At 48.2% G+C, this 21,576-nt stretch overlaps 1 protein-coding gene across 1 annotated transcript in view; it reads right to left on the bottom strand.

Annotated features, from left to right (window-relative positions):
* Positions 1-21,576, bottom strand: part of PTPRA (protein tyrosine phosphatase receptor type A) — a 111,899-nt gene that overhangs the window by 39,878 nt on the left and 50,445 nt on the right. The window contains exon 3 of the mRNA XM_050321041.1: positions 15,589-15,660. Coding sequence (XP_050176998.1) covers positions 15,589-15,600 — 12 coding nt within the window. The 5' untranslated portion in view covers positions 15,601-15,660. The remainder of the gene's footprint in view (positions 1-15,588; positions 15,661-21,576) is intronic.

The raw sequence follows: 21,576 nt of genomic DNA, 5'->3' as shown, positions 1-21,576 counted from the left end.
GGCCTTGAGTTGGTTAAAGGCAGTGCCAGGCTGTATTTACCTTGGCACCTGATTGCCAACACTCTGCCTTCCAGAGTCCTCCTGTTTCCTCCTGGAGTAATTAATTAGTCGCTTGTCCGTGGGGAGAGAAGGAATGAGGAACTTCACCTCATTATTCCTGAGCCTTTTGCCACTGTGGCCAAACCCTTGGCCACACCCAACAGCTGCAGTTTGTCACAGCACTGCAAAATAAAGAAGCTATCAATAAAAACCCTGAGATCCTTCTTTTTGCATGTTACAGGGATTAAGCTGCTCCCAAAGACCAGATCCAAGGTCACCCAGAAGTGCTGGAGCTGATAAATACCCTCACGTTGGTTTATAATCCGTGCCAAACAAATCCAGTACATCAGAATAACGTTCAGAAAGGTGAAACACCTGCTGCACATTATTCCCAGATTTCCTGTTGGGAAAGAAAGGACCCCACTCCTTGCTGCTGCCACAGAAAGCGTTAATCCCAGGCTCCACGAACTTCCCATCCCAACTGCAGCGCGCCGCTGGCACGAGCCCCTGTCCAACTGACCCAGTTTATTTTACAAAACTGGGTGAATAAGGACAAAACCACCTTATTTCCATTGAGAAAACACAATTCCCATTAGGCAAGGTACGATCCCGGCCTGGCTCTCCCGGCTGCACGTCCCCCCTCCTGACCCATTTACGGAAGCGCTGCGAGCAGGGGGTTTGTGCGCCGCGTCAAAGCCTAAAATCACACTTCCCTACAAAGAGCCGGGATAAACTGACCCCTCTAAGCAAAGGGCCTGCCAAGCTTTTATCTCCTCCTCATTGTCCACTTACACTGGAGCGGAATAATGAGACGATACGGGGGCCGCACGAGGCAGGATTGGAAAACTCTGCCTTAGCAACTCAATTGTGTCCGCGGTGCCCGCGCTGGCTTTTATACCCAGCTACCGGCTTGGAAAGCTGCTCCTGATTTCACACACTCATTCAGCACAGCTGCATTTATGATTTCTTTTTTTTTTTGGTCTGCTTCCTGCTACCCAATGTCACGGCAAAGGGAATTAGTTGTGGGGTTGGGATCGGGAAGGCCAAGCAGGGGATTGCTCCGGCTGCGTTCTCGTGCCCTTCATCCAGTTTAGACCTGAAAAGCCTCAGGACACAGATGATTTCCTCTTCCCTGCAGAGGTTCTGCTGTGGGATTAAAAAAAGAGCAATGAAGGGAACAATAAGAACAGAGATGTGTCTAAAATTAGCGGTTTACAAAACAATCCTGAGTTTATAATATCCAGAGCACAATAAAAGCCAAGAGCGAGCGGGACAATTATTTAAGAACTGCAGGATAAAAGGAAACCTTGATCAAAACTGTTATCAGGGGGGCAAATCTATCTTTATTGTGTTGCAGTTTCGCTGCTAACCGAAATAACTTGCCTAAAATTGTCGTTATGCTGCTTAAAATCAGCTAAACTGAAGCAACACACCAAAATCCCACTGCCTTGCCCAAGCGATCAACATGAGAGCAGCCCACAGTTCTTCCCTATTTTCTGCCAAGGTTTAAATTCCAGTGCATTTGCCAATGGTTTTCCCTTTATACACCTTCACTCCTCACACAGAAAATGGATGGGTTGATTTCCATGTGATCTTCAATCATATTTGCATTTTGGGTCTCAAGTGGTAGCAAAGCTGCAGCTCCCAGACTGTAAGTGAATGGGTAAATTAAGAGGGAAACACCAGAGTTGCATTTGCTTTGGTGTTGTTATTATTATTATTATCTCTAATACAAATTTTAAACAAGGACCAAAATTTGATACAACAGCAGTGCCAGAAAAATCCCCCTCCTTCTGCCAGGGGAGATGAAAATGTCCTTTAAAATGCTGGGGGGAAATAATATTTACAAATCGCTGCTGAGAGGAGGGATGGAAAACTGGCAGGGGATCGGAGATTATGCGGCATCCAACTTCTGCTGTCCCTCACCACTGGGAGAATCCAGACAGAATTAGAGTTGTCAAGGGGATAAAGTCACTGTCAAGGAGAACAGACTTTTCCTTTTGAAAAGCCTCTTCCAAGGGAAGAAGCAGATCCATGAGAAAACTGCACTTGTCTAAAGGGGTGAACGTGCTCTGAGCAGGTTTTTCCTTAGGAGAGGACACCAGACTGGACATGCCCACTGCCTGTGGCTCAAATTCTTGCACTTGAAATGAGAAAATATGAGCCCCAAAGCACAGAACCAAAGAGAAATGGACACTGTGGTTCCCCTGGCCTCAAAAACAGAGTGTCCTCACACAGTCCTTGGAAATCCAACTCATACATCCTTGCTTTTCTTCCCATCAGACACAGCAACCACCTTGGTAGATAAACTGGTTGGTGGAACCATTTGTAACCTTCAAGCCATGATTCAGCCACAACACACCAACAGCCAGCAGCCACATAATTCAGAGTTAAAAGCAGGTCAAATCCTAACCTGCTTCACGAGGTTTTCTCATCCCCAGTCTGCACAATGACCAACGGTAGGAAAGAAGGGAAATAAAATGTTCATGGAACTCAAAGAAGCTGTGGCTGCTCCGTCCCTGGAAGTGTCCAAGGCCAGGTTGGACAGGGCTTGGAGCAACCTGGGCTAGTGGAACTCGTTCCTACCCATGGCAGAGGTTGGAAATGGATGGTCTTGAAGGTCCCTTCCAACCCAAACCATTCTAGGATTCTGTGAGAATATGTTCTGCCCCAATTTATTCTCCATTCTCAGAGCTCTGACCCACGGAGCAAACAGGATTTTTTTTTTTGTGAGTGAAATCAAAGAAAAAGCTGTTCAAATCTCGGCCAAACACAAGGAAGTTTTGGGAGATGCCTCTGCCACAGCGAAGCTGAGGAGCAACCCCTGCTGAGATGGTTACACCCTCCTAAGTCCAGAAAGAGTCACAGCAGGGGCTAAAAAGCCCTTTTTAATTGAAAATATTTTGGAGTAGCAGAATCCCAGCCCAGAACAACATTAACCCTGTGACCAGTGACCGATCCCAAACGCCAGCACACTCCTCAGTCCAGCTCCCTTCCCCACCTCTCGGGGGCAGGAAATGAAAACCATACGGACTGGACAGGGAAGAGATCGATTAGATCATCTGGTCCTACCCACCACACAGCAAAAGACTGTTCCCTACAAGAAATTTCCCATCCAGGCTCACTTATAACAAGTCCAAAGCGATGGAGTCTCCACCTCTTCTCCTGGGATATGATTTCTCCCTGCAGGAAGCCTTTTCCTATCAAGGCTTTCCTTTTGAAAATCTCTTCATTTCAATTTGCAGCCCCCCCCCCACCTCTCCCCTGCCTGAGTGCATTTATGAACTACACTAATGAAACAGATTAACACCAAAAAGGAATTACAATTTAGGAATAAATTAGTTTATTTTCCTTTTATCCTCCACCAAAAAGCCTCAACATGTCAAAGAAAGTCTGAGCCTTTCTGAAATCTTCCTTTTTAAATTGGTCCCACTGCTCATAATTACACCTCCCTCTATCCATACAAGTTACTTTGCTTTTCTTTTCCCCCTTCCTTTTTTAAGGAGGAGGGAAGGAAGGCAGAGGAAAGAGTAAGAAAGGGTGGGATAAGGGGAGAGAGGAGAGGGACCCATCCCATCCAACCAGCCTAATTGCTTGCAACACTCCCCAAGTGTATGAAAATGAAGGTTTTAATACCAGTGTTGCCTGATGAATATTCCCAACTTCGTTCCTGATGCAGGATCTGGGTTTATCCAAAGATTGCCTTTTCTGCAGGAGGCAACAGCTTCCACCCCACACAAAGACCAAGGAGGAGAAAGGAGGATGAGTTTTGGCCAAATCACAGGCAGTGGCTTGGGAAAAAGAAGGGCCAAGGGCTGAAATGCTACTCCAAAAACCACTATTTGATCACAAAAATGGGAAGAGTTCCAGGCGACAAACAAACCCCCAAATACCCAGCAGGCTGGAGGTTGCAGCATGTACCGACAAAAGGTGTAAAAAATGCAATGGCTTTGACTGAAAACGTCCTAAAAAAAAGACTAAATTGAAAAACTCAACATCAACCTGCCAGTGCCCAGGTCAGATGGTAACAGCTCCTCTATTTTATTAAAAAGATGATTATTTTGGGGCTTAATCATAATGGAAATCCTCACACTTCAACAAATAATGACTCATTGGATCTCAGAGGCTCCTGCCCCTTCAGGGCCCGGCCTCAGATTGTCCAACCAACAGGAAAGGGAAGTAAATGACAATTAATAGTCGACACTTTCTCAGCTACACTTTAAGGCTTCTCTTCATTATCAGCTTTAACTTAAATGTGGGTTCTCTGTTTACAGGGAAGTCTGGAAAATGTAGAAATACAAGAAGTTATGGGTAAAGATGACGGCAAACGGGTGGAATTGTCCTCTTGGTTTTCCCCACGTGACTTGACGTGGTTGGATGTGCAACATTTGGATGTTATGAGGGCAATGCCCCCTCTTTTAGAGGCTGTGCATTCAGTCCAGCCATGTTACATGGAATCATGGAATGGTTTGGGTGGGAAGGGACCTTTAAGATCATCCAGTTCCACCCTCTGCTGTGGACAGTGAGACCTTCCACTATCCCAGGTTGTTCCAAGCCCCGTCCAACCTGGTCTTGGACACTTCCAGGGATGGGGAATTACAAGTCTTTAAAGGCTGTTCCCATTCCATGAGTGTTCCTGCTGCCTCCATCACCACAGCTGGTGTCCAGCCCAGCTCAGCTCCACTTCTGAAGGTCTACCCACACATCAGGAGTTTTGCTGGCTGGATATCTTCATTCCCTCTGGTTCAAAAGAACCAACCAGGTGTGTAAATCCTGTTGGCCCTTCACCAAAATAAAAACACTTTGCTATACAACAGCCTGAAAGCCAAAGGGAACATCCTGGGTGGGAGGGCCGCTCCAGGTAGGAATCCCCACTGAGAAGGATGGGAGGGAGCTCACACTGCAGAGGAACTATCTGCCTGCTTGAGCAGCAAAGGTTACTTCCCGCCCTCGTACAACATGTTCTAATATTTAAAAATATTCAGTTGACTTCCACATCTCCTGTGCCCTTTTATTTTCCTGACAGCTTCTCCCGGACGGGAAGTACGGGAAAATCCAAACGGCAGCAACTGAGCAAAGAGCCAGGAACCGCTGCAGCCACTGACCCGGGGCCAGCTCTGGGTGTTTTGTTCAAAATTCAACTTAGAGAGAGCTGTAAGAACTAAACGTGTATTCTAAATGCTCTAACACTTAGCAGAGGTCTAAGAAAAAGCAGTCCTGGAAGTAGGAAATGCGCATCCGAGGGGAAAGCCGGAGCTCACTGCACCCGTCTCCCTTTCTTGGCTGCCAGGAGCAGCAAGGAAGTGATTACACAGCATTTATTTGCAAAATCACAGCCAATAAACCCAACAGCAGCAACACCCTCCCTCGAATCGCTTGGTCCTTGGTTTGGGGGAGGATGAAGGAGAGGTGTAGGTCTGAAAAACAGGCAGGTGCATGGCAGGAGCTCCTCATTCCGAAGCTTTTCGGGAAGAGCTCAAGTCTGTAAGGTGGAATATTCACCCAGGTTTGTCCCTTTCCTCTGCACACACTGTTTTGAAGCCCTGGAAAATACAAACCCCTAGAAAGGCGATGAAGGTTGTGAAATGAAAACCCCCCGAAAAGGTTTACAAAAAGTAAAATAAAACAGGACCAAGCTGCTGAATGAGGAAATGAGTAAGGGAGAGCAAGAGAAAAGAAAATGGTACAAAAAAGCCATCTCAGTTCTCCTCCCCTTTCCTGGATACAAATACCATCACAAGAAAACCATAGGAAGCGAATCTGACTGCTTTGAAAATCACTGAGGTCAAAAGCACGAGAGAAGAAAGGAAAAAGGATTAAACAAAGGGATGATATAATCTCCCCAGCCATAATTCAAACCTTCGAGGTATAAATAGCTCCACTACAGGGCTCAAGTCAACCACTAATTTACAGAGTAATCAGGAGGGGGAGGCAGATACCCATCCCCACAAGCAGATTAATCCTTAATTGCTCGTTTTTGCATCTCTGACACCTTTCTTTGAAGTCCCAAAGCTGGTACAGTCTCACAAAAGGCACTGGAGGAGCCTGAAAATTGGCGAGAGATGAGCCTTGCTGCTGCTTGTTGGGGGCTGTGACGGCCCCATCCACGGTCCCAGATGCTTTTGTGGGTCCTCCGTGCAAAGAAGAAAGGAGAGAGGGCTGGAATCCACGGGGAGAAGGGGCGATCAAAGCCGGTGTTTGCCCGTTCAACAGAAAGGGAAGCAGCAGCTCTCGAGTTTCACAGTGTTTTTGCAAGACCTTAATTGCAGATAAATACTGGCTGAGATATTCAAAATGCTTGTGAGCACCTCAATCACTCGGGAGGCTCTGTGAATCCCTCCAGAAACGCTCCTAAGGGCAATGTGTACGGTGCCGAGATAAGAGGAGCAGGATCATCAGGATCATCTGCTGGTGGGCACTGTGGCTTCCAGAAAGGGACACCCAACCCCTCTTCCAGGGTTCTGTCCTTCCCCCTCGACTCAGCTTGATCCAAGGTGACAACAATCATGGAAATGTAACTATACAGGAGTTTCTTCGGTCCCTGCACATATCCTCCCTCCAACCCCATCAGCTTTTAGGGGAGAAATTCCTTCATTCTTCACCACCCTGTGAACTTCTACACTGAGGTTTAAGAGCACATCCCTGGACGTGTCCTTGAGAGCCCTGGTCTTCCTGTTGTTGTGTGCATCCCATGTTCCCAGTGGGAATGACTGAGTGTATGGTGCTTTCCTAATCATACTGACTGTGTGCTGGCACCCCCTGCACATCCTCACTTGTCTAGTGGGTTAATTAACCATCCTGCCCCTGCTGAGGTGAGTCCTCATTGAATTCCAGACTACTGAAACTATACAGAAATATCATAATACAATCACAGAATGATTTGGGTTGGAAGGATCCTCAAAGATCATCCAGTTCCAACCCCTGCCATGGGCAGGGACACCTTCCACTAGCACAGGTTGCTCCAAGCCCTGTCCAACCTGGCCTTGGACACTTCCAGGGATCCAGGGGCAGCCACAGTTTCTCTGCCCAACCTGGGCCACCTCCCAGGTGTCCCCACCCTCACAGCCAGGAATTCCTTCCCAACATCCCATCTAATCCTGCCCTTTAAAGCCATTCCCTGTGTGCTGTCCCTCCAGGCCTTGTCCCCAGTCCCTCTCCAGCTCTCCTGGAGCCCCTTTAGGCCCTGCCAGGGGCTCTCAGGTCTCCCTGGAGCCTTCTCTTCTCCAGGGGAACCCCCCCAGCTCTCCCAGCCTGGCTCCAGAGCAGAGGGGCTCCAGCCCTGGCAGCATCTCCGGGGCCTCCTCTGGACTCTCTGCAGCAGCTCCACGTCCTTGTGCTGTTGTTCCCAGGGCTGGGGCAGCTCTGCAGGGGGGTCTCACTGAGGGGGCAGAGGGGCAGAATCCCCCCCGTCCTGCTGCCCACACTGGGGGATCAGCCCAGGGCACGGGGAGGGTTCTGGTGCCAGTGCACGTGGCTGGGTCATGTCCAGCCTCTCACCCACCAACACCCCCAAATCCTTCTCCCCGGGGCTGCTCCAGATGGATTCAATGCCACCACGTAGGCTGGTGAGAAAAAGTAACTTTGCTCCTCCCCCGAAACAGAAGTCGGACAATTCACATCAAAAGTGGATCAAGCACAAAGTAAAAAGTCACCAATACAAATGCTTAAAACGCAGCGAATTTTACTAAACTCAGATGTGAAAGTATCACTGGGGAAAAAAAAAACAAACAAACCAAAAAACAACAGAACACCTTGTGGTAATTAAACCCCCCAAATATATGTTAAAAAATTTTATAATACAGAATTCCTCCACATTTTTGCTCCCAAGAATAATGACCAGGGTAAATCACAAGCTGAAAGGGACTGAAAGTTGTCTTGCTGTGATCCTCTGTTAAACAAAAATCAGTGTATGGATGAAATCATTCAAGCTGGAAGATTAAGCTAAGGTTTTGGAAGTTACTTTTCCTTTTCAAAGGAAAAATCTGGCTCATGGAGGAGAGAAGCAGCAAATCAGTTCATGACATTTCTTCCCTTCTGTGACTGAGAAAATTCATTAAAATTACCATTCCTGCATAAGAAAATACAGCCATTTCACTACAAGCAAGACACAAAGCACTGAGGAGGAGCTTCTTCCTCTGCTAAGGCTCAAAATCCAGGGCTGCCCCCGCTGGGTCACAAAGCAGGGATGCTCAAAGCACGGTGTGTGGACCAGGAGTGAGGCTGAGCATCCTGGTGATCATCTGCATCCCATCACTTCACCCAGCATTTCCAATTAAGCACCTGTTACAGATTAATCATCATCTCCAGCAAGCTGACAGCCCCTCCAAAAGCACAGAAACAGCCACCCTAAAAACAGTGAACACTCCTGAACACCTGCCTGAGGGGTGAAGAAACTCATGTCCAGCAGATATTATCTTGGTTTTTTTTTTTTTATTTAAGGGCAAATAAAACTCAAGTGGGGAGTGGATGTTTTAAAGCAGTTAATGCAGAGGAGAACAACATCTCACTAAAACATCTTCCCAAATGGTGCACTGCAGGCCCTATTCAAAGCACATAAAAATAAAGAAATAAGATAATAAACAGGTTTCGATCAAGCCCCTGGCTGGTGCTTTAAAAACACTTTTAACAGATTCACCTCTGAAGCAAAACAGGATCTGAGGAAGATCCTCCAGCAAAGCCGACCTTGCACTGAGCAGATGGCTCAAAACCAGTGCCATACTGGGCTTCCCAGTTCGGTTTTGTGCCTGCTGTGCACCCCCAGGGCAACGTTTGAGGGTGGTTTCAGTGCTGCATCCAAGCCGAGCCAGGCACAGGGGCAGCTGAGGAGCAGAAAATTTGTTTCTTGTGACCCCTCATTTGAGGAAACAACTGGAGTTTCAGATTGGTTTTTTGCCTGTAACCGGTGTCTCTAAGGGGACACCTGCTCTGGTGCTCCAGCCCTTCCAGATAATTTGATCTCTGCTCAGATTTAACTCTTTCCCTTCAGACCCTTCACGCTGTTCTTGGTCATGATGTCCCACCATCCGCCTTCACCACATCTGTAGCTTTGAGTTCAGCTTTGGGGTGAGGGCAGGGAGCCACTGGGCATCCCAGCAAGTGCCTGCTCAACTCCCATCACTTTTTCTTCCTGTGTATCTCCTCTGAATCTTCTTGCATGGATTAAAACATACACAACGAGCACCCAGACCAACTTCTTACCTGAAAAATCCAACCCAGCAAGCCAGTTGCTCCATCATCTTTCCACTGCTTAATCCCTCGGGTCATTTCCCTCTCTCCTGCAGAGCTCTCCCATCCCCCCCCCACTGTTCTCCTGAGCACAGGAACAGTTAATTAAACAGTTAATTAAACCCCAAATGGGACACAGCTGCAGAGACCTCCCTGCTCAGCCACACCTGTACCTCAGAAGCTCAGATGTCATTTTGGATGCTACAAATATCCACTCATTTTTGGGGAGAAACAGCAATCCTCAAAATTTAATCCTCCAAACTAGTTTGTCTCAAAAGCAAAGCTGTTTTGCAGAAGCTAAGGCAGGGTCTTGTTCACATGATGTTGTTGACTTAGGAACCTGGTCTAGTGGAAGGTGTCCCTGCCCACGGCAGGGAGCTGGACTAGATGGTCTTTAAGGTCCCTTCTGACCCAAACCATTCTGTGATTCCATGATTCTATGACTTCTCCAACTTCTTGTACAAGAATGGAAGCTAATTTTTATGCTAATTTTTTAAAAACTATTATTGTTATTTTATTTTTTTTTATTAAGGCCCAGTTCTAGTGGAATTTCCAACCTCCAAACTTCCTCCAGAACGACAGCACTTGGACCTTATCCTTCCTCAAAGCTCAGCCCAAGGTCACACCTGAGGTTGCCAAGAAACATCTGCTGAGTGAGGTACCAGCCAAGCACCTTGCAGTGGGGAAAGAGCCATGCAGCTTCATTGCAGTATAAAGTCCATCTGCATTTGAAGTATTTCACTTTAAAGAGCCCTTCCCCTCCCTCCAGCTCTCCAAAGAGCTCCTCAGCCTTGCTGAATTGCTCACCAAGGCACATGAACCACATCAGATGGAAGCAGAACCCGGCCAAGCTGCGATATTTGATCATGCACAGCCCCCATCCCACAAAAGTTCTCTGCAGCAGCAAAACCACAGGGATTACAGTATTTCTTTCCCCAGATGTTGCACATTTCACCTGGTACATCATCCTCTTCCTGCACTACACCAGAGCCAAGTCATACACTGGGCAGAAGCACGTGGGTAACAGAGAGGATGGGAGAGAAGAGGAAACGTCTTGCAAAACACATCAGCCTTGATGGGTATCTATAAAACTCACCCCAAAAACAAGTTTGGGAATTCAATTCCCTGTCCCTAAGCAACAGTCAACCAAAATCTAGTTCCTCTCTAAAAACTGCCCTCCTCCTTGGTCCCCAGAGAACCCTTCCATGTTCCCCAAGAAATAATTTACCTCCTTCCCCAGCGAGCACGTCCCTCGGCTCCCCAGGTACCAACTGCCCTCTCTCTCACCCCAAGTGTGATTATATTCTGACGAAGCTCAGAGCAAGTGGTGGAGTTTGTGAGGGTGACAACACATTTTGTGTCAGAACTGGAGGATTTACGCATCAAAAGCTTGCCCGTTTCTCCCCGACTGCAGCCGTTTCCCTGCCACCGGACATCACTTCCCATAAAACGCACCCGCCGCAGGTAAAGCATCGCAGCACCTGGAAAATCTCAGAGAGTCATCAAATATTCCAGCCTGCCTTACCTCCCCATGCACAGCCACACAGAAAAAAACCCAGCAAAAAAAAGAACAAAAAAACCCCAACCCAAATATCTGCTTGCCCTCAGAGCGACCCTGTGTGAAAAGGGAACAGGTCCCTGGCCAAGCACCGGCGGTTCCGCTCCACGAGGGGATCATCCACGTGTACAATAAAAGCAAGACGGATCCGTCCAGCCAGAGCTGTGAGAGGTCCACGGGTCACTTGCCAAACCCCAACTGCAGTTTTTCACCCTTTGTTTCCAATCACTGCATAATCCACGGAAGGTTCAGACGGCGATATTAAAGGAAAAGTCACTGCAGGAGAGGGAGGAAAACACCGGTGGCGGTGCCAGCCCTGACAGGGGATTTCCACGCTTTGCTCTTGGAAAGACCTGATAAGACGGATATATTTGTTTTAGCTTTCAGCAAGGAACCTCAAGGACTTGGATTACAAAATCCTTAAATGACACCACGAGAACTGAGTTCTGCAAAAGGAGATAGGGGAGGTGAATGGTGTTAGTAACCACTGACCTGGCTAATCCCATTGCTGACCTGGACCCGACTGACTGAATGCATTCCTGAAACCTGGATGTGGTAGGGTCTTGGGGCAAGAAATCTATGGGTACACTTCCATAACTTCATGGCTTTTGGTTTATATCAGCTGGGACCAGAGGTTCCCCTCTAGCCCTGCAAGCTTCAGTGGCCTCTGTGTCTGATACCGTGAGCAAGATGTCACTAAAGCAGCTGCACTTGTGTTTTACCAACAATCCCAGAGCATGTCTGATTTAAATTCCTCCTCTTCTCTGTTAGAAGGGACCTTAAAGACCATCTAGTCCCACCTCCTGCCATGGGCAGGGACACCTTCCACTGCACCAGGTTGCTCCAAGCCCCGTCCAACCTGGCCTTGGACACTTCCAGGGATCCAGGGGCAGCCAATATGACATCTGCCAAAACTGAAGGATCTATTTTACGGATGATGGGGATCAACTCAACCCTCTCACAGGACCAAACATAATCAGAGATGTGTCTGAAGACACCAACATGAGAAAGAACTGCCTCTATAGATTCAGGCCCACCCGCAACAGCAGTAACCGTGTTCAGCTGTAATTAGCTAAATTAGCACGGCTTGATCTCGGTGTAGACGAGATGCTGAGGAAGCCCTCGAACTTAGCAACCAAACATCACTCAAAACCTGAACCCAGGCTGCAGACCGCAGCTGCAGCCCTCCTGAAAGCTGAAGCTGTGGTTGCTACGCCCTGGCAACGTTATTTTTGAGGCAACCACCAATTGGGTGCAGTTTCCCATCTGATTCGGGCAACAGGTACATCAGTTGCTGGTATCGGTTTTTCGGGACTGAATTTCAATAAAAACAACACGTCCTCAGGAGGATGTGAGAGCAGTTGATGTCTGTGCACTGATAGTTACGCCTAATTAACATAAAAATGAGGTTTTCCTAATCACCTGCAAGAGGAAACCTGCTTGCAGAACAAGCTACTGGGGAAAAAAAAAATAAATTACTCTTCAGGGAGGTAGTTGTCAGGATAAGATGGAGGGTGGATGTGTTTATTTATACCCAGCAGCTCCAGGTAGGGGCTGCAGGTCCCGACACGCTGCCTGGTGTGGTTCCTGCAAGGTTTTTCTCCTTCCCATCCCCATTCCACAGACAGCTCCCAGCACTGGGTAGGTGTAGCTGGGTACTGATGGCACTGTGTGCAACACTTCCTACAAATCCCAGGGTATTTTTAGGATGCAGCAGGCCAGGTCAGCTCACCTCAGTGACGTCAAATTCCACGTAGAAGCTTCAAAGGAAAGAAGTGAGGAGAAGCGCTGGTGGGATTTAGGATCCCACTGGTCATTTGGGATTCCTGGTCTCAGGGCAGCCTCTGTGTTTCCAAAACACACTCCAAGGGTCAGCCTGCACATCCACAAGTCCCAAAATGTGAGAGCAGTCTTTAAAGGTTTGAGAAGGCTGCAGATGTTGGTGGCTTCGACCGAAACTACCAGACCAAACCTACTGAGTGGGGGGAAAATGGGCTTGGCCACCACCCAAAGCAAAAGCCAGAAGGATGAACCAGTGCAGGACTGGGATGAGTCCTGAGCCACCACCTCCTCTCACATCTCCTGCAGTCTGCTCAGGCAGAAGATCAAGCTGTGGTACTTTTTGGAAGAGCAATCCTTAAGGGAAGGGGCACAGGGTCTGTTGGCAGCCGGTGCCTCCCCGCTGGAAGGTACAGCTGGAGGGGCTGGAGCTGCACAGCAGGAGCACCCTGATGACAAATTAAATTTCAAGTTACTACGGGAACACATACCAGAGGAAGGAGCCAACCACAATTACTGGCTTATCTCGCAGGAAAGATATTTCAGTTATTGTGGGTAGCACCGAAAACAACAGCTCGGTGACGGGCGCTGCTGGAACCGGTGAGGGAAACCACACGTGTCGAGCTCTTCTGCTAATCCACAGGGCATGTCAGCTTAGCTGCCAGCTCCCAAAAGAGGCAACACAGCTGGAGGAGGCACAGGGAAGGGTATGGATGGTGCAAAGGTAGTGAATGGCTTTGGATGGGCTTTGTTGAAATAACATGTGTGGGTTTAGCGCTCGCCCTCTCAAAAACCCGCCACTCAGCACTGCACTGGTATCAGGGACTGTCCCCTCCACACCTGGATGGTTTCTGCCCTTTTGAGTAGCTCTGGCAGTTGTTTCACACACTCACAGATAGATCCACACAATGCCACATCTCCACCTCATTGTGCACCTCGCTCCAATTGGTTTTCTTAACCCAGGAACGGCGAGACCACAGATGCTCCACCTGTCCCATTGCTCACACCTGCCTCTGATGCTCTGTGCCAGGGGGATTTATCTCAGTAAATAAAGAAACTCTCCCGGTTTTCCCCCTCAAAGCCAATTTTTGAGAAAATAAATACCTCACACAAAACATTTTAGACGAACACCCCAACATATTTACTGTAACCTTCTCTCCTGTCTACAAGGAGGAAATAAAGAATTACAAGCAGATTATTTAATGCCATCAGGTTTAGTCAAATCTTAAGTGAGGGTGCCGGGTTTAGAGTCACTGTAGAATTTAGAGTAAAATAAAGAGCTTGACTTTGAACATGAAACCTGGTTTGAAGCCACCCAAACTTCAAGTCATTCTTTCCTCGCTCTTCCTCTTCCTACAAAACACCATAATTTTAAATATTGGATAATTTGAGTCTGCAGCCTGAAAGTTTCTCCAAAACATCAGCTCTTGCTTTTTTTTTTTTTTTTTGCAGACAGACTGATGACACTGTAGCTCATTTGCTTAATTAGAGATTTACAGAAAGCTCTCCATAGGAGAAGGGGAAACCCTTCAAATGAAAAGCTTTAAGTGCAGAATCAAGAGACCATCCACAAGGGCTGTTTACTCCCATCTTGTACATAATTTTGGGCCACACTATATCAATCAGCAGCTGCAACTGATGGCATTACACTTCCAAAATGTAAAAGTGAGCTCTGCACGAGGCCAAGCACAATTATCCCAAGTTTTTCCTAAGAGGAGGATGCTGCTTTCAGAAAATCGCGCTGGGACAGGGGAAAGAAATCACCACAGAGAATAAACACACAAATCCTCATGTTGTTCCCTTGATTTCAGCAGCTTTGTTTCCATCACTCCATCTTTCCTTCCCTCAAACACTCAGCTTTTGCTGACCACTGCACCCAGGCACACAGATCCTTCTCCAAAGGGTGCTCAGGTACAGCGGAGCACGGGGAGAAGGCTCACACAGATGTGCATTTTGTAAGAAACAATAATTCATGCAAATCCCTGCTCAAAGCAAATTCCACGGGAGTGCATCTTATCACAAGCCAAACAAAAGGTAGGAACACACTGGAGAACTGTGAACCTGCATTAAAAGAATTTGCTCTTGTTACAGCTTGAATTTCCCCCTCTCCTTCCAACAACTCTCCACCGACACCAAACACCAACAAGCCATTAATTGCACCCGTTAATCAGAAACAAAAACCCCAATTGTGAGAGGAAGCAAAGTCTGTGTCACATTTGGGAGTCTCTGTGGTGACCCCTAATGAGGTGAAGACCCTCTTTGCTACTGCAAGAGGAGGCAGAGACCAGCAGCGACCGCCACGTCGCCCTGATGACGCCTCCGAACACAACAACCATGGCAAAAATGACCCAGCAAGGCAAGAATCAAGATATGAAAGCAGCATAAAACCTACTTATAGATCCATTTAACTCTGCACACATTTGCATTTCCTTTTCCAAGTTTGCCCAGTTGTTTAGTGCTTTTAACATCGGGGATTTTCCTCTGTTTCATCAGTCAAGAATCGGGTGCTCTCTTGCCACATTTGGAGATGGACCAGCTTTCCACAGAAGCTCAAGATGATGAAAATAAACGAATAAAATATATTTTTAGTTAGGTTTTTTTTTTTTATTATTGAGATGGCAAGTTAAAACCTGAATTCCAGCTCAACCACTGGGTTTCAGCGGAACAAAAAAATCCCTGTGCTGAGTGCTCTCAAATAAGAGTCATGTCCCTTCCAACTCCGCACCAACAGAGACCTTATTATCCTTTGGGGGAGGAAGTCAGATTTTTTCCACTTAGCTACATTCCCAGGTAGTTCTTAAATAAGATTTCCCTTCCCTCTGTGTTTAAAGGGACACTTCAGCACAAGTGAATGCGTGGCCATAGTGCCATGGTTGTGTACTGAACCCTAAAATAGAGCGATGACCGCTGGGCCACCGGCCAGCACGGTTTTATTTCAAGGACAGGACAAACGAGAAGATGCCAAAATTAACAGCACTTCTTCCTACCTTAAATATCATAAGTCAATCGTCCACCTGCATGTCATCAGGAGCCCATAAAGGTTCTTCCAGTGGTGCCCCCTGAAAACAAACAGACAAACAAACAAAGCTTTTAAAACCAAAGAGTTAAAATTCAGCATCATCTTGGAAAAAGATGCATTTTTACTGCTGCCAGAAAGGTGATTCTGCTTCATTTTACCAAAAGCAAAATGCACCTTTTAATGAAAAAAATGAAAGTAAGTTTTAAATACAGAAAGCAAAGTTGTGAGCTTCCAGGGTTAAAAGTGCTTTTGGGCAGAGGTGGAGGGAGGGAATTCCAGCAGCAGTTATGGATGAGGAGACTCTGATGTTCCCAGATCAGCCTGATGCATGCACTGATGTTTGGGGTAAGGAAAGTAAAGTTTTAGAGGGTCCACAGCTAGAGGAAATAGGTCATTTCTATCACAGTGAAGGCACCACAATCACCTCGGGCTCCTCTGAGGGTGTATTTCCCCAAACACCAGAAATTTGGGCATTTGGAAAAGCAGTTCTGCCTGTGCTTATTTATTCCCACCCCATCTCCCAAATGGAAGGGGATAGAAAGCTGCCTGATGGTGACCAGGACTTCTGATGGCCACCTACCCATGAGACAGTTACCAGTGGCTTCCCCAAACCCAAAGCTCCCTGGATACAGACTTTGGCTGTAGGATCAAGTGCGATCCTAAAGGGAAGAGGCTGAAGCTTGTCCCTGCAGCTCAGGTGACCTGCAGGGATGTTTGGGATGTTCTCAGACCTGCACAAAGCACCTCCCTCCCCACCAGCTCTCCTGGTTCCATCAGTGCAGCAGCACTGCAGGGGCTCACGGTTCACTCGCAGTGTCCAGACTGCTCCTGGATGTTCCCCATTTTTACATCACCAGCCAAGCCATCCCCACTCCCTGCACCTCTGTTCCCCATCCCAGAGCCTTTTTTACCCACACCAGCTCTGAGGCAGCAGCAGGCTCCTCGCAGGAATCTGCAGAGCCAACCCCCAGCTAATCCCATCCTCTGGGCTGCTGCTGTAAAGCACAAAATTAGAGACCCGAGGCACTTCTGGATTTCGAGTTGAATATATTTCACCAAATTAATATTTTTTTTCCTCGACATCTCTTCTGCCCAGCCTTGAGCAGGATGTGACCCAGCCATCTGCTCCGGCGGTGCCAGGAGCTGTGGAGCTCAGACATAATCCCTGGGTGATCTCCTTGTTGTTTTTCATCCTGCTCAAGTGTTGACTCGAGCACTTGTTCAATTAGACAAGCCTCAGCACTTCAATCAGATGGGCTCACAGGGCTGATTTTCTACCTCCACGGAGAAGAAGGAATCTGATTTAGTCGAGTGCAACAGAACCAGGGGCTTCAAAGCAACGGGACCTGGAGATCACATCTGCTCTGGAGTCTGCCAGAATCGCTGCTTAACCCCAGCAGACCACCAGCAACTCCCCATTGTAAGAGAAAAGTTGAGAGAGAGAGAAAGAGAGAGTAGATTAAAAGACATGGAATCTGGCAGGGAGGAGGAGAGCTGGGTTACTTTCCCGATATTTCTGTTTTAAGGGAACTGGAGAGCAGCTGAGGCATCTGCTTTCTCTTGTCTCTGGCAAGCGACCCCCAGATGTTCTGAACTCGCTGGTATCATCTGCCTTTTCTTACGATCCAGCATTTCCCAACACCTCCCAGGAATGCTGCTGTCCTGGGGCAGAGGGTTCTGAGGGCTGTCTGTCCTCTCCTCCCTGTGCCATGGGGGTGAGGCCCTTCCATCCCTTGGTTAGCTCCATGCCCTTAAACAAAGGGGTAAATTCTAAGGCACCAAATCAGGAAGCTGGTATAAATAACTGTGCTGATAATACTTTCACGGTCAATTTATTCCTTCATTCACAAACCCGACAGATTCCGAACGCAGCCGTGGATGGTGCCAAGTCAGGAGAAGCTGGAAAAGTTTGTGTTCACCTCCAGCTTCAGGAAGTTGTGATGAAAGGAAGAGCTCCCCTTTTCAGAACCATGGAATCCCAGAATGGTTTGGGTTCGAAGGGACCTCAAAGATCATCTCATTCCAAACCCCTGCCATGGGCAGGGACACCTTCCACTAGCCCAGGTTCCTCCAAGCCCCATCCAACCTGGCCTTGGACACTTCCAGGGATCCAGAGGCAGCCACAGCTTCTCTACCCAACCTGTGCCAGGGCCTCCCCACCCTCACAGGGAAGAATTTCTACCCAATATTCCATCTAACCCTGCCCTCTGGTAGTGAGAAGCCACTCCCTGTGTCCTATCCCTCCATCCCTTGCCCAAAGTCCCCCTCCAGCTCTCCTGGAGCCCCTTCATGCACTGGAAGGGGCTGGAAGGTCTCCCCAAAGCCTCCTCTTCTCCAGCTTCCCTGCTGTTCATCTGAGAGTTCAAAGGGAATCAGCGATGAATCTGAGTTTTCCCAGAGCCTGGAGCGAGACAGGAGCGGTGCTTGCTCATGGCCCCTGGCAGGACAAGGACAAGATCCCGCCGAAAGAAAAACCCTGCGCGGGGAGACAACAAAACCCAGCCAATGCAAAGACAGGATGCAAACAAGGAGAGCTCGTAAATGTCAGCGGCACCCGTCTGAGCGGGGTGCGGAGCAGGCTGTGTGCTCAGATGGCTGTACAAACAGATCAGCAGCAGGAGAAGAGGGGAACTGGCGAGGCGTGACTCATAACCCTCCCCGCCTGTGACAGGTGAGGAGCGCGGCGCAGGCTCGGGGATGTCAGAGCAGAAACGTCTCCTGCTGAACATCCCTGCAAGAGCGTCTTACATCCACATCTGTTCTCAGAAATCAGCCGTGAGAGGAAGCACCAAAGAGCAGACGCAGCTCAGAGCTGAGGGCTGTCCCACACTGGGCCCAGCACAAGCCTTTCCCCTCAAATACCTCGCCCCAACCCCACTGTGCCCCGGTGTGCCAGCAGGAAAATCCTCTTGCCAGATAATCTTCCCAAAATTCACAGCATCTTGAGTATCTGGTGGAGTCCCTGACTGCGGCAATCCGTCCCCTGCAACCCACCTGCCTCAGGAATACTGTGATAATTTGTAATTATTATGTCTTGGCTGTGGGTTTTGGGATGAAAGAGATTCGACCTGGTGGGAATACAGGCTGCCACAGCACACCAAAGCTAAGGAAGGCATGGGAGATACAGGAAGCAGCTTCCATTCCCTGCAGCCAAAAAACTCAGTTTTCCAAGCCCAGCATCATTAGGAAACCCAATACCCAGGTATTTCTGGACAATACTGTTACAGAAAGTTGCTTCTGAAAGAGCTTCAGTTATGAAAGAGACCACTGGACATGGGTTAGTGGTGGCCTTGGCAGTGCTGGGGGAACAGTGGTACTTGATGATCTCAGAGGGCTTTTCCAACTTAAAACAATTCTATGATTCTTGAGATGCTGGATCAACCTTATTGTGTTTAAGGCCAGGTTGGATGGGGCTTGGAGCAACCTGGTCTAGTGGAAGGTGTCCCTGCCCACTGCAGGGGGGGTGGAATGTCATGATATTTAAGGTCCCTTTCAACCCAAACCACTTCTGTGATTCTCTGATTCTCTGGAACAATTTTACAGTGCAACACCATTTCTTTTATAAAAAACAAGGTCACACACGGCATGAAACCTTACACACAAAAATGTTCAACATCAGCGGCTGGCAAAGGTGGCCCCCAGTTCCAGGACTCCTCCATCCCTTACTAAAATAATTAAAATAAAAGGAAGGCAGGTATTAGCTGGCTAGACAGCCCCAAATCCCACCGCCTGTTAATCCACCTGAAAGCCAAGTGCATCGAGGCAAATTAAAGCTGCCTTTAATCCATGCAAATCTCATGCCCAGGAATCCTTTATTCTCCTACCTCCTGCCACGAGTTTAGTCCTGCCCTGCACCCCTTGGTGCTGCCAGAGCAAAACAACACGAAGCTCTGTATTTTGGTAACAGGGAGAGGAAATTTCGGACCCTTCACACGTTTTTGGGTGGACACAGCTTTGGGCTTGGTTGGTTGGGTGAGAGACCAAACCCTGTTCCACCTGTGCTCGGCTTAATCACATGTATCGACACACATAAATTAGGGCAATTTGTGCATAAATTAGGCAGCATCATTATGCTAATTGGGATGGTATGATTGTGCTGAGTGTGTTTGCAGTCTGCCACAGTCCTCTGGGACGGCACTGCGAGGGAGATGCTGCCTCTGGAAAGGCTGGAGCGCTGCTGGGATCCTGCTGTGGCAGGTACAGCCCCACAGTGACCCGAAACCAGCCTAAATAACTAAAAAGAAGGGCCAAAGAGACCTGGTGTGATCTGCTTCCTCTGAAATGCTGATTTCTGTTCTAAGCCATGATGCCACCCTCCAAAAATAACTCTATTTCCTAAATATCACATCCCTGATGAATGAAACAGCTCGATGGGTGCAGAGAGAGGCCGCTAGAAAAATAAACCCTCCCAAGGTGTATGTGAAACAAATAAAGAGCAGGAGACTCAAATCCCTGCACTTATCAAACTTATGTGAAGAAACAGTCACCTCACAAAACCCAGAGCCACTGCACTGTACCCCTTCCAATCCCACCTGAACTGCAGCAGAGGTTGGGATGCTCGCCGGGATCAGGGATGTATCAGAGAGGATCCGTGATGATCCCTGTCCTGAAAAGAAAAAATCAACCCTAATTCTTCCCCACTGAATGAGCAAGGATAAGGGAGGGACAAATAAACTGCTAAGTGACAGCCTCTCCTTTTGGAATCACAGAATCCTCTGAGTTGGAAGGGACCCACAAGGATCACTGAGTCCAACTCCTGGCCCAGCATGGGACAGCCTCAAGAATCACATCAGAGACTCGGTTTAACAGCCATACATGGATAGGTCACCCTGGAGTAGGAAATGCTCAAGGGTTTTTATCCAGACCTTACCAAAACATGGATTTTTTAGCTATCCCAGAGTTATCCTGCAGCCTGAGCCCCCAGTGCCTCCAGGGCCATGGTCGATGTCCCCGTGGAGAGAACGTTGTGCTGCTGCTGGTGATGCTCAGCTGCAGCTCCAGGGGCTGGGGCTGCACCACATCTCCCTCCTCCTTATGGGCACCAGGGGATGCTCCCAAAGTCATGTAAATTTTCCTTCCAAAACTGGTCACTAATTCACCTGCCAAATGGGACCACTATGATGAAAAATCCCCCCTGTGGGACTTGAGCTCTCTCCCTTCACAGGGAATTCGAGCTCGGTTTGTTCTCCAGGATCCAGCCAGGAGTTTTCCCTCCGACAGACGTGCTGGCACTTTGCCTGGCTAAAAAACACACAGCAGAAGAGCAGTGAGCACTGAACTACTACCACAAGTGTTAAAAAAAAAGTCGACTTGGAGTAAACCATCTGGTAACACTCACTGAGCCACAGGTGAGAGCAAACACGATACGCTCTGTACAGCACCAAAAAATCATCAGTTTTCAGGGAATAAGGGTGCAAAATAACAGACTAGCCCAGGAACAGATGCCCAGGTGAAGAGGTTTTAATGCCTTTGACATCAGCATTCCTGCACTTCTGCATTTCTTTGCTGCTTTGACCTTATAAATCTCAAGAGATGGATTTTACAGCAGCATCCAGAGCTGCCTGGCTGCAGTGTAGGGCAACCTGGAACAGGTTGTGGCTGTCCTGTGGCTGTCCCATCCCTGGAAGTGTTCAAGGCCAGGTAGGATGTGACTTGGAGCAACCTGGGATAGTGGAAGGTGTCCCAGCCCAGGGCAGGGGAGTTGAAACTAAATGAGCTTCAACGAAGGTTAAAGGACGAAAATACTGGAAGTGCAGGGTCACACAGGAATTGGGGGAGTAAACTGAGCTGCTCCAGCTGCAGGACCATTAGCAAGGCATGAAGGAAAAAAACCCCACAGACAGCTTCCTGCTGTTCTTCTGCAGCTCTCCTTGAGCACTTGTGCCTGGGTGGGGGCTCTCCCCCTCCATCTTTAAGCAGAACCCCTCTAAGCAGTTTAGCAGTGAAAGCAGACTCA

Source organism: Myiozetetes cayanensis, unplaced genomic scaffold (assembly GCF_022539395.1).
Source record: "Myiozetetes cayanensis isolate MyiCay16 unplaced genomic scaffold, myiCay2020 scf26, whole genome shotgun sequence".
NCBI lineage: Eukaryota > Metazoa > Chordata > Aves > Passeriformes > Tyrannidae > Myiozetetes > Myiozetetes cayanensis.
Note: the sequence above shows the minus strand (reverse complement) of the source record. Positions and strands in the feature narration are given on the sequence as shown.